The sequence below is a fragment of the Pleurodeles waltl genome, chromosome 12, assembly GCF_031143425.1.
Source record: "Pleurodeles waltl isolate 20211129_DDA chromosome 12, aPleWal1.hap1.20221129, whole genome shotgun sequence".
In the NCBI taxonomy this organism is placed as follows: Eukaryota; Metazoa; Chordata; class Amphibia; order Caudata; family Salamandridae; genus Pleurodeles; species Pleurodeles waltl.
Genome location: NC_090451.1, coordinates 219,051,680 through 219,065,009, shown reverse-complemented (window position 1 = coordinate 219,065,009; position 13,330 = coordinate 219,051,680). Strand labels below are relative to the sequence as shown.

General features: G+C 49.7%; 2 protein-coding genes across 2 annotated transcripts in view; both read right to left on the bottom strand.

Moving 5' to 3' along the window:
• LOC138267109 (EP-cadherin-like) overlaps positions 1–2,581 on the bottom strand; it is a 52,653-nt gene extending 50,072 nt beyond the window's left edge. Inside the window, exon 1 of the mRNA XM_069215958.1 lies at positions 2,476–2,581. Within this exon, the coding sequence (XP_069072059.1) occupies positions 2,476–2,581 (106 nt within the window). The remainder of the gene's footprint in view (positions 1–2,475) is intronic.
• A 634-nt stretch (positions 2,582–3,215) lies between these two features.
• Positions 3,216–13,330, bottom strand: part of LOC138267108 (blastomere cadherin-like) — a 132,246-nt gene continuing 122,131 nt past the window's right edge. Inside the window, exons 11-12 of the mRNA XM_069215957.1 lie at positions 4,110–4,334; positions 3,216–3,250 (exon numbers count right to left, since the gene is read on the bottom strand). Coding sequence (XP_069072058.1) covers positions 3,216–3,250; positions 4,110–4,334 — 260 coding nt within the window. The remainder of the gene's footprint in view (positions 3,251–4,109; positions 4,335–13,330) is intronic.

Genomic DNA, 13,330 nt, shown 5'->3' with positions numbered 1-13,330 from the left:
AATTTTTTGTGTAATTATTAATCAAACACAGAAAAAGTTTTAAAATGTCAATGTTGACTGCTTATTAGTTTATAATTTAATTGATTAATGTCAACATTTAACTTTCTGAAACAATCATGGACCGCATGAGTAGGCCTTGCGGTCCCCAAGGGGTCCATGGACCACAGGTTAAGAACCACTGACTTATAGTATATGTAGGCATGATTGGGCTAGTTTTAAGTGGGTCCTTCAAATTTATGTTTGAATACATTTACTTATCTAGTGACTAATAGTGTTGAGAAGCCCTACAATTGCTATGAAAGGTCATGATGTGGTCTGTTCAGGGGTACAAACTAGAATTCAACGAAACCCCTCACCTACTCTCTCCTTCACAAGAGATGTATTTTTCCCCCAAACAGAATTTCATCTCCTCAGAAATTCAAGTGCTCTTGCTTAAAAGACGTGATTTTCATTTCTAAACCTTACCCTAACAGGTTTCTCAGTACCATCTTCTTGGTAGAGAACAAGTTGGAGGTTTGTGCTTGGTCTTGAACTTGAAGGTCTTTATTGCCTGGATTATCTACAGGAACTTCAAAATGGAGGGGGATTATTCTCTTTCATGACTTTCTTCAAAAGAGCGACCGGATGGTCCGTTTGGATCTGAAAGATGCCTACTTGAAGATTTCCGTTTTCCACCCCCAAAGGCGGTTCTTGCAATTTATGCGGCAGGGCCGATGGTTCGAGTTCAAGGTCGTTCCTTTCGACCTGCCCTCAGCTCCCTGAGTGTTCACCAAGCTGATGAGGTTGGTAGTGGAATTTCTGCGAGAAAACGGAGTTTACCCAATAATTTATCTTAACAGTCTCATTCTAAAGGCCCAAGACCATCAGACTCTGCTTTTCCACCTAACATAGACTATTCGACTATTACAAGACCTGGGTTACATTATAAACGAGCAGAGGTCAATCCTTTTCCCTTCCCAGTGGCTTGAGTTTTTGGGCTTCCAGACAGACTCTGTTCAGTGCTAGTTAATCCTCTCCCCTCAGGATATTTGAGCAATAAAGAGTTGAAGCCTTCTATGACAAGTACAACAGTTTCATTGAGATCAGTGGCCAGAACTGTAGGTCTTCTAGCATCCTCAATTTAAGCCATCTTTCTGGACTCCCATCATTACAGAGTTCTTCAGAGATTCAACACCTGCGGAAGGGCCTGGCATATGCATCCCAAATCCGCTTGTCGCATGAGGCCAGAATGGAGATGGCTTGGTGGCAAGACCACATAGGTCTTGGAATGACAGAGCAATCTTTGGCACTTCCTCAAATGGGGCTGGGGTGCGAGGTGTGGCACAATCTCTGCAAGGGGCTGATGACCGGAATCAGAACTACACCGCCATATCAACTGCCTGGAACTCCTAACAGATTCCTTTGCCATCAGGTGTCTCTCCCCCACAAAGACAGAGTGCTGCATTTTACTGAGACTGGGCAGCATCTCAGCTCAGTCAACAAACTGTACAGGACGAACTCCTGGCTATTGGGGGAACATTGCAAAGGATTTTTGGCACTTTTACCTCTGTCATTAAATATCAGTCATGGCAGAATATCTTACAGGTTAGAGAAATAAGTAGCGGTTTGGCACTTTCACTATGTCACCGATTACAGCAGTTGGAGACTTCATTCAAAGATTGTTTATGCTCTCAGTCATCTGTGGGGTCCAAGCGAGATGGAGCTGTGTGCAACCCGCCTCAGTTGTCAGCTTCCAATTTTCTTGAGCTAGCGCCTGGATCCAGAGGTGCAGGCGATGCATGCTTGGCTCCAGGATTGGTCTCATTTCCTTGGGTATGCATTCCCTCCATTCCCCATGATCCCCAGGGTTCTCTTTCAAGTATGACATCAGATGGAGCGAAGATCCTTCTCGTGACTCCGTTGTGGAGAGCTCAACCATGTTTCCAGGTGGTTCTGGAAACGTTGTGTTCTCTGCCTGTATGGCTCCCATCCCGTCAGAGCATGTTGCTAGACCCAGTAGGCCATTGCCAGCCTCACCCGTTAATTCTGTTGGGGCATCTCCTGTTTATGACATGGAAGGTTTCAGGGAGAGATGGAGTTTGCCAAGCATTTCGCAACACTCAGATTTTTACATCAAACCAGCCTGGTCTGCTACCACCCACAAACGATATTCTTCACCATGGAGACAATGATGTAAATAGTGCGACAAACCGAGTGCTGATACCGTTTGGGGCGGTTTGTTGCCTGGAGATCAGTTTCTTGACTTCCTTAGTGACCTTTGGTTTGGTGTACAGGCCCATTAATAATTTCAGGTCTGTGATTTCTCCCTAGTGACGGTATGCAAACATTCAGAGGTATGCAAACTCATACGAGGTATTAGAATGTCCAATCTTCTGCAACCACAGTACTCAATGTTATGGGATGTAAATGTGGTTCTCAATTTCCTTGTCAATTGGTCAGACAATAAATATCTTTCTCGCAAACAGTTTTCCTCACAGCTCATGATGATACTCTGCTTAATTTCATGAAAAAGAGTTTCAGATTTTCGAGCGCTTGATCTTTCTGGTAGAGTTTTTTCTCCAGAAGCTGTTCTTTTTTCCATCTCCAGACATACTAAGTCAAAGTTCAGATTGGTCTCATATCCAGATTTTCAGAATAACACAAAATTGTGTGTTGTTCAATGCCTGAAAGCATATGAAGCATGTACTAGCAAAGTTAGGTTAGACCCTAGCGGCCAGCTTTTGACAGCTTTGCAGAAGCCTTTTAACTGTGGCAGTGGTCACATTTGTCAGACGGATGCACTGGCTTTTGAACAGCGCAGGTATAGATACTTTAGTTTTTGGGGCTAACTCAGCTAGGGGAACAATGGCGTCCAAGTCATTTGCCATGGGTTTCCGGCTGGGTGACATCATGAAGGCAGCCAACTGGTCCTCCAAATCCACTTTCTAATCCTTTTACTATAAACCTATTGTGGATGTAGCGTCAGTGGTAGTGGCACAGCTTCAAACGAGCATTATCTGAGCCTCTGCTCCTGACATACAATAACATTTTTTCTAGCTTACGCATTAAGAATTTTTAGTTCTATTAAGGACATGGAGGTGAGGATTATTCCACCCTGGCATGTTACATATGAATGTTTCATGATTATGCTTGTGCATCCTAAAATAATGCATAATGTGATAATTGCACTGTTATGATTACTCACCCTCTTTTATGTTATAATGGTTTCAATAGTCTTAAGGAACAGAGTTTATGGCTTGTTGTTCTTCATCTGCAGGGAATGAGCAGAAGCATACTTGAAGAAGGACAATTCCAGGTGCCTCCTGGTTGATGATGATGGACTGGGGTTGTGTCCTATCCTTCAGGACGTGATGGTATCCGCTCTCAAGAAGGCCTGTTCTATCACTGATCACCTGGTTGTTGAAATTATCAACGTTGGAGATCATTTAGCTCTCCTGATGGGCTTTTTGGACATGACATATTTCCAACATAATATGGTTATTATTCTAAAAGATTGTTTTTTTCTGTCATTTTGACAAAAAGGGGATTCGAAATGGTGGTATTTACTCTTAAATAAATAAAATAACTCCAGGATTTGTAAAGCGCAGCAAATCACCCATGAGGGTCTCAAGGCGCTGAATTGTAGGCGCAGGGAGATTAAAAGATTTGTGCAGAATCATAGAATGTTGAGCTGATGCCGAGGCTAAACCTGTTTCCCCAGCTCTAAAGTCCACAGCTCAGGCCTTTACCCCACACCCTCTCCCTCCTAAAGGGCTGGCATCATGGTGATTGGAACATGTAATGTTGATGTGATTACAGTTTATGGTAAATGGAGTTTAAGTTTTTTTAATGTATTTGCCTGCTGTCAAAAATATGCAGTAAAGATATAGAAGCATAACCCTTGCCTCCATGTCCTTAATAGAATTGAAAAATTCTTATTGGGTAAGCTAGAATTTTTTGTATTGCAAAGTGTGTCTGTAAAGTATAAATGTACAAGGAGAGAAAAGGAGACTATGAAAACTTTCTACTTCAATAAATGATAAAATTAACAATACTAGCTCTCTTGCTTCATTGCATTCCTTGCCTTCGCTAAAACTTGCCAGCCCACTCCCCAGACAGTTCACAAATACCTTTCTCGTTCATGTGCACGTCCCAGGTTGCTGCAGACTCGTTTGTTAGTTCAGCTCGGAATGGGAAGGTGTTTGGGGGTCGGTCCAGGTCAATGATATTTAACATCTGAGCCTCTGCGTTATAAGTGCAGACTGTGAACATGCGAGGATCGGGCTCCGGTCCATTGTCGTTCACATCTAAAAGATGCAGGACAACAGTGAGCATGCCCGTTCCACATGGAACCCCTGCAGGAGACAAAGCATACCACTGATACAAAAGGCAAAGTCAAAAACTGCTCACAGTGCTTCAGGTTTACATGTACAACACAGATGTCAAAGCAATATAACACACCATCACATCCATGGGTGAGTATTTTGTGGTCCAATACCTTGCCCATACAATGAGATGCCAATGAATAATGATAGCTGCTGTCATGCAGGACCTCGTATTTTAAATCCCACATCCATTTCCCTCAAGACCCCACCAAAAATACCTTCATACTCTTGCATGTCAGACTGATGAATAAGTGGCAAGTTTTACACCGCAAGGTCTGTAGAACAGCTCCCACCTACCTCAAGACATGTATGGAGGAAGTAAGACATAGGCTTCTATACATGGTTGAGTGGGTTTTGTCAAGAAGGGAGTTAAACAAAGGCAAAGCCAATAGGTTTCACATTTTGGACCTCTTAGCTCTGTCAATGCTGTTTGCTGACGCAATGTAGAATTGGCCAAAGCAGAAAAAAAGGCATGATGATATATGCGCATGCATGTACCACCAGCATCCACATGACTATGAAATGGCAGGGTGCCATTTTTAGGTCACAGCCACCAGACTGTGCAGCTGACATCTTGGGGACTTTTAGGAAGTTGACCTAGGAATGCATTCCGCCAGCTTATTAAACTTGGCTTTGTGGTTTGTAACTCACATTTTCTGGCCTTCTATTGCTTGCTTTAGTCTCCAGGTTCAGTTTGTCCCTCCCATTGCCTAAACCTTGTTTACTGTAACCTTCCACGACTCCCCTTCTGTGAACAGGCTTTTAAGACGTCTTATCTTGTCACATTTGCTGTGCCTTCAGAGGCCAAGGTCAAACGTCAGGCACTGTCTTCTGAGGGCGCTTGTTTACTTTTCTTTCGCTCACTTCAAAGTGAGAGAATTTATGTGACAATCTTGTAGAATATTGTGGGTAGGAAAGAGGTTTCTTTCTAGCACAGCACAACTTTTAAATGAACTGTGTAAGTAATTCTATATCAGAATTAATAACAGTAATGAGTGCTGGGGGCCTAAGCTGTGCTGTGCACAAAGAACTTCTTGGAAGCTCGCACACAAGCTTTGGCAATTGTAAGTCATGCGGTGCACAGGGTTACTGTCTTGAGTGGGGAGTCAAGCTCTTATCTCCACCAAAGTTGGAGAACTGGGCCTTGGGACAGTCAGGGTCACTTTAGTCCACCACCCGTGTTGCCGGATCCACTTTCATCATGTGGAGAGGAGACCCACGCCACTGGTCGTCCCTGCAGAGAGGTGCCTGCTGAAGCAGGGAAGTGATTCCGTCACTCCACAGGAGATTCCTTTGGTTCTCCTGGTGCAGATTAAGACAGGCAGTCCACGGAGGATGCACGACCTGGAAACTGTTGCAGTTGCAGGCAGAAGCTGAAGTTACAATGTTGCAGAAGTCGTCTTTGCTTCTTTGTTGCAGTTTGTAGAGTCCTTGGAGGGTTCAGCTGCGGTTCCATTGGTAGAAGATGAAGTAAAAGATGCAGAGGATTCCTTCTGGAGTCTTGCAATCCGAATCTGAAGAAACACCCAGAGGAGAGACCCTAAATAGCCCTGAAACGAAGATTGGTCACCTAACCAGGTAAGCACCTATTAGGGGAGGGCTCTGATGTCACCTGCTGGCACTGGCCCCTCAGATGCTCCCAGAGTGCCCCCCCCCCCGACCACCTTGGAATCCAAGATGGCAAAACATGTTGCAAACATCGGAGAACAACACTAGGTGGCAGGAGTAATCAGAGCATGGGCATCTGCTACAAACAAAACTATATATAGTCTAATTGAGGATAAGCCAATTCCACCATGTTGAAAGAGGAAGCACAGGCCCTTTATCCCTGGTCAGCAGAGGTAAAGTGCAGAGTTCTAAAGACAGCAAAACATATAGGCCCTCATTACAACAATGGCGGTAAGTGCCGCTTACCGCCATGCTGACTGCCGCCAACATACCGTGACCGCGGCGGTATACCGCTACGGGTATTATGACCCACACAGAGAAATCCGCCACTATACAGACACCCACGCAAGTCCGCCAGACCAAAGGTCAGTGATAAACTGGCGGTACCAAAACCCACACTGTTACGGCAACAGAAATACGCCTACAGCATCATGACCCACGAATCACCGCAGCAGTCATTCAACCGCGGTAAACCATTGGCGGTACACACTGCCGCGCTCAATATACACACACACACACACAAAACTACACCACATTGGACAATTCGAATCACACACACCTGACACACATACACACACCACACACACACACACCAATATAAAACACACACCCACAATACCCACAACCCTTTACGACCCAAACATTTTGGCAAGTGAGAGAGAGACAAGCCAGGAGCGCCCACTGATTCTGAGCCACAAAACACCAACACCGATACACGTCCACGCACCTCACAGCACACACCCCAACACATCACCCCACATACCACTCACACTACACCCATGGCACCACAAAGACACCCCAGGTTCTCAGAGGATGAGTTAAAGGTCATGGTGGAGGAAATCATCCGGGTAGAGCCACAGCTATTCGGATCACAGGTGCAGCAGACGTCCATTGCTAGGAAGATGGAGCTATGGCGGAGAGTCGTGGACAGGGTCAATGCCGTGGGACAGCACCCCAGAACAAGGGATGACATCAGGAAGAGATGGAAGGATCTACGAGGGAAGGTGCTTTCCGTGGTAGCAAGACACCAGGTAGCTGTACAGAGGACTGGCGGTGGACCCCCACCTCCTCCCCCACAACTAACAACACGGGAGGAGCAAGTCGTGGAGATCATGCATCCTGAGGGCCTGGCAGAAGTAGCAGGAGGACTGGACTCTGGTAAGTCAAATCTTTACTACTTTATCCCCACCCTACCTGAATGCCAACACAAACGACAACCCCTACCCTCACCCCCATCACACATATATCCCACCATCACAACCCACCCATCCCAATACCAAGCCCTGCACGCAACACCAATGCATGGACCCCCATCAGAGACCTGCATGGTCACCCATCACCACAGCATGCACACTAGCGACAATCACTTAGCCAAACCAAGCACAACTCACACAAGCCAAATCTGCCTTGCTAATAACAACCATAAAGTGAAACATATCCATGCACAAGATGGCACACGCAGATACAATAACACTTCATTTACATCCCTGCTGGACCCCCACTCAACGTCACCGGAGAGGAGGTGCCAGCCACATCCAGTCCCCCCCTGAAGAGGCCCACAGTGATGACAGCAGCTCTGAACACTGGATCACGATGACCAACCTGGCCCATCAGGGACCTCTGGACAGTCGGTTACCCAGCCACAGTCCCAACCCATCACAGAGCCTCCCCCCCAAGGAAACACCACCACAGCACCCACCCAGAGGGCCCATCCCTCTGTCCCCACGACACATCAATCAGCAGTGTGTCCACCCCAGGACACTCCACAAACACAGGAGATCAGGGACCTGGGGTCAGTGGCAGTGTGCATATGGTTCAGGGGACAGAGGCACATGACAACAGGGAAGCTGGGAGGATCGCTGTGCGACAGGGGGAGGACAGGTCCAGGGAACCAACTCTCCACGAGGCACTAACCAACATCCTGGGAGCATACCACCATTCCCAGAAGACCATGGGCCAGATACTGGCCAAGCTGCAGAAGACCCAGTGGCTGCAGGAGGGACAGTACCTGGGGATCAGGGAGGACCTGAGGGACATCCACACCACCCTGGTTACCATTGCAGGGGTGCTGGCAGACGCGGGCAACACCATGAGGGAGGGAGTGGCACACCAACGGGTCCCTGACACTAGCCAAACTGAAGAACAGCCCTCCACCTCCGTTGGCGCTAGTGGACAGGAGGCCCTGCCACAGGAACAACAGGCTTCCAGCACCCCACCCCCTGCAGAAGGAGAACCACCCCTCAAACGGTCCCTGTGATCCAGACAGAAGCCAGAGAACATTGCCAAGACCCCTGCCATGAAATAAGACTCTCCTGATTGTCACCCTTCTGTCCCACTATGTCCCCCTGTCAACCTTGAACTGCCATTGCTCCACTTCCTATGCCCCCTTGGACAATGCACCTGGGATACAAATAGAATAGACTCTACCCTGGACTTTCCTCCATCAGCAACCCAGTCCATTTCAATACCTCCTACACTTATTAGCACGTAAATAAACACCCATGGAACAAATTCAAGTATTGAGTCTGTGAATTCTATGACAAATGTATTAGTTTCACAAACTGTAAACATTGCAATTCAAATGCACTGCAATATTTACATAGGTATGACCTTCAGTGGGCAGCAGTAAACACACCAGGAGCCACAGTGGGGCACAGAGATCTGAAAATAGAGATGCCAAAGGGTATAGTAAGTGGCCATAGAAATAGGGGAATCAGGCTGCCATGTTCAGTGTCAAACACAAACTGCAATGGAAGGTGAAGTTACAGTGTCTTACCTGTGTGTCACTGGAAGTACTTTTGAATGAGTGTACTTCTGTTGTCCACATCTTCTTCCTCTGCCTCCTTTTCGTCACTGTCCACAGGCTCCACCGCTGCCACACGACCATCCCCTAGCTCATCCTCCTGCATAAAAAACACCTGGAGTCTCAAGGCCAGGTTGTGCAACATGCAACAAGGATCTGGCACACCTTCTTGGGTGAGTAGTAGAGGGATTCACCTGTCAGATGGAGGCACCGGAATCTGGCCTTCAGGAGGCCAAAGGTTCTCTCAATGATCCTCCTTGTTCACCCATGTGCCTCATTGTAACATTCCTCTGCCCTTGTCCTAACATTCCTCACTGGGGTCAGTAGCCATGAGAGGCTGTGGTAACCAGAGTCCCCTGCAAATATTCAAGGGATATCTGTTAGCCACACACTCACCCTTAGGGCCTAAACCACACCCATATACCTACATCAACTGGGTGGGGACCATGGGCTCACCCATTAGCCACACCCTGTGCCTCTGGAGTTGGGACAGCACATATGAAATGCTGCTATTCCTCAAGATAAAGGCATAATGCACAGAGCCAGGATACTTGGCATTGACATGGGAGATGTACTGGTCCGCCAAACACACCATCTGCACATTCAGAGAGTGAAAGCTTTCCTTATTTCTGAACACATGTTCATTTCTCCCGGGGGAGGGGGGACCCACAAATTCAATATGGGTACCATCAATGGCACCAATGATGTTGGGGATATGTCCCACTGCATAAAAGTCAGCCTTCACTGTGGTCAAATCCTCCACCTGGGGGAATACAATGTACCTGCGCATGTGTTTCAGCAGGGCAGACAACACTCTGGTCAGCACGTTGAGAACACTGGCTGAGACATCCCTGATGCCATGGCCACGGTCACTTGGAAGGAACCACTTGCCAGGAAATGGAGCACTGACAGGACCTTCTCTACAGGGGGGATACCTGTGGGCTGGAGGATAGCTGAAATCAGGTCTGGGTCCAATTGGGCACACAGTTATTGGATTGTGGCCCTATCAAGTCTGTAGGTCAGGATAATGTGCCTGTCCTCTATTGTCACCAGGTCCACCAGGGGTCTGTACACGGGGGATGTCCCCATCTCTAATTCATACTCAGCGGTTGAACTCTAGGGTGAAAAACGGTGAGCAGAGGGTCATATTCACACATATGTCAATATTAATATGCATTTCTTCATTTACAGAAACAGAATGGGAACTCAAGAGTCAGTTGATGTGCCAATGTCTGCTGTGAGGCAGTTAGGTGCCATGGCCTGTGCCCTCCTGAAATGGCGGCTACATGACCTGTGAGGAGAGACAAGAGGAAATTAGGTTATTCTGCTGGCGTTGTGCGCCGCTGCAGTCGACGACCGCCGCGCAACATCGCATTGGTTATCATTGGGCCCTATGGGTTCCAGGAGCCATTGGTGATGTACGCCGGCAGTGACGGTACGCACCGCCACGGACGTGACCGCCATTTTCTGTCTATTCACTCACTTGCTACCTGACCTTCAACAGGAGAGGACCTACACTGCAAGTGCTGCTGTGACCTGTGTCTGGAAGCGACAATGGCTCGAGTGTCTGTGGAAAGGGCCCCCGCCTTCAATTTGGAGGAGTTGGAGAGACTAGTGTATGGGGTCTTACCCCAGTACACTTTACTCTATGGTCCTCCAGACAAACTGGTGAGTATACTGTGAGCATGATGCATGGCCCATGAATGTATGGATTGCTGTGTGTTTAAGCCCCGTGTAGGGGGGAGATCTGAGGGGTCCTGGGCAGAGTGCTGCATGTATGGTGGGGAATGTATGTGCTTAAGGGGATGGGAGGGACATGGTAGGCCATGAGTATGACAGTCCGGACGGTATGACTAATCCCTTTTCTGCTGTATTTGTTCTGCAGGTCAGCGCCCATCGGGAAAAAGGGTATTTGGCATGCCATCGCCAAGGAAGTGCAGACCCTGGGGTCTTTCACAGGTGGAACACCCACTGCCGCAAACGATGGGAGGACCTGCGCCGCTGGGCAAGGAAGACGGTGGAGGCTCAGCTGGGGCTGGCCTCGAAACGAGGAAGGGGTGCCCATCGTACCCTGACCCCCCTGATGTTCTGCATCCTGGCGGTGGCCTATCTGGAGCTGGATGGGTGCTTGAAGGCATCACAGAAACCACAAAGGGGTGAGTATGGATTCAGAATCATGACTTTGCGCGCATTAAGGTTTTACCTGGGTGGGGGATGTGGGCTGTGGGTGCCCCTAGGCCAGGGTGAACATGGCAGGGTATGTTCAATGATGGGCAAGATCAGATGCACTCCAACCCCAATAGTGTTAGTGGGCATCTACCAATGGGCAGGGACCTATGGGTTTCAGGTGTGCAGCTAATAGCGTTAGGCATTGTACCCCATGGGCTGGTGACTAGCATTGTAACTGGTAGTGCATGGCCTAGTGCATAGGGCTGTTCCCTGTGTGTTGTGTACGCCAACGGTAGTGTTGTTACTGGCATTTCAACAAGTGTATCCTCTGTCTCTCCCCCACTCTTTTTGTTTTGTTACCCTGTCCTTCTGTGCATTAGCATCATCTAGCGGAGGAGCAGAGGCACCAGCGACGGAGGGAGCTGCATCCCACATGGGCCTGGAGGCCGAATCCACCGACGGAGGGCGAGGGGAGCACCACGACAGAGACAGGAGGGGGCACTACCGACAGCAACTCCTCCTCCGATGGAAGCTCCCTGGCGGTGGCAGACACATCTGTGCCCACCACACCAACAGGTACAGCCGCCACCCCCGTACCAGCACCACCCTCCCAGCAGCTCCTCAGCGTTTTTCCTGTGTCCGCTCACCCAGGAGGGTGGGCATCTCCTTCGCCCCAGGCACCTCAGGCCCTGCCCCAGTCAGCCCTGCTGCCTTCAGTGAGGAGGCTATTGACCTCCTGAGATCCCTCTCTGTTGGGCAGTCAACCATACTGAATGCCATCCAATGTGTAGCAGGGCATTTGTAACAAACAAATGCATACCTGGAGGGCATTCACTCTGGTGTGGCGGCCCAACAGAGAGTATTCCAGGCTCTGGCCTCCGCACTGATGGCAGCCATTGTCCCTGTCTCCAGTCTCTCCCCTCCAACTTCCTCTAACCAGTCCCAATCCCCTCAACCCCAGCCTATCCCAAGCACACCTTCAGACCAGCAATCACCCAAATCAACACACAGAAGTGGTTCAGGCAAACACAAGCACCACACTTCATCTCACAGGCACTCACACAAGCACCATCCCCATGCAGACACACCAACATCCACTGCCTCCACTGTGTCCCCTTGCTCCTCATCGTCCACCCCCTCCCAGTAGAGTCTCCACTCACACCTGCATGCACTACATCCTCATCCACTACCTCCATCACCAGCACGCCTACCACTACACACCCCTCTCTGGCAGTCACCACCCCCCCCCACATCCATGCACACGTCCCCTGTGTCCTCCCCCACTGTGTCTGTGACCCCTCCTCCCAAAATACACAGATACAAGCACACAGACACCCAACAGCCATCCACCTCACAACAGCATCTAGCCCATGCACCTGCACCCAAACACAGCAGACTGACACCTCCTACAACCACTCCCTCTTCCTCCACTCCCAAACCTTCACCATCTTCCCGCACCAGTGTCCCTCAGAAGCTTTTCCTCACCAACATTGACCTATCCCTACACCTCGGCCACCCAGTGCACAGCCACTGTGGTTTCTGCAGCTGTGAGAAGCTCGAAGGAGGCACCCGTCAGCCCCGCCAGTGTGCCAGGAACACCTGCCAAGGCCAAGAAGGGTCTGCCACCTGGCAAGGGCAAGAAGGGAACAGCAGCCAGCAAGGGGAAAGAGGCACAACCAGCTAGCAAGGGCAAGTCAAAGACTCCAGCTGGCAGAAGCAAGGAGGCACCACCATCTGCCAAGGGCAGGAAGGGGGACAGAACACCAGCCATGGCACTTCAGCCGTACAAGGCTGCAGGTGAAGGCCTGGAGGCTACCACCACAACTGCCAGCACCGCCACCTGCAGCGTGGCCAGCACCACCACCTGCACCACGACCAGCACTGCCACCTGCCCTGCCGCCAGCAGCACCACTGCCAGCAACAGCAGCCCCAGTGGGCAGCCGTCCGAGGCTGCAGGTGAAGGCCTGGAGGCTACCACCACCACTGCCTGCACCACCAGCACTGCAACCTGCACCACGGCGAGCACCGCCAACTGCCACCAGTAGCACCACTGCTAGGAGCAGCAGCTCCAGTGGGCAGCCGTCCGAGACTGCAGGTGAAGGCCTGGAGGCTACCACCGCCTGCACCACCACCAGCACCAGCACTGCAACCTGCACCACGGCGAGCACCGCCACCTGCCCCGCCACCAGCAGCAGCAGCCCCAGTGGGCAGCCGTCTGAGGCTGCAGGTGAAGGCCTGGAGCTACCACCACCACTGCTTGCACCACTACCTGCATCGCAACTGGCATACACTGAGCAGCCGTCACCGCCGGAGAGCAGTGTGTAGT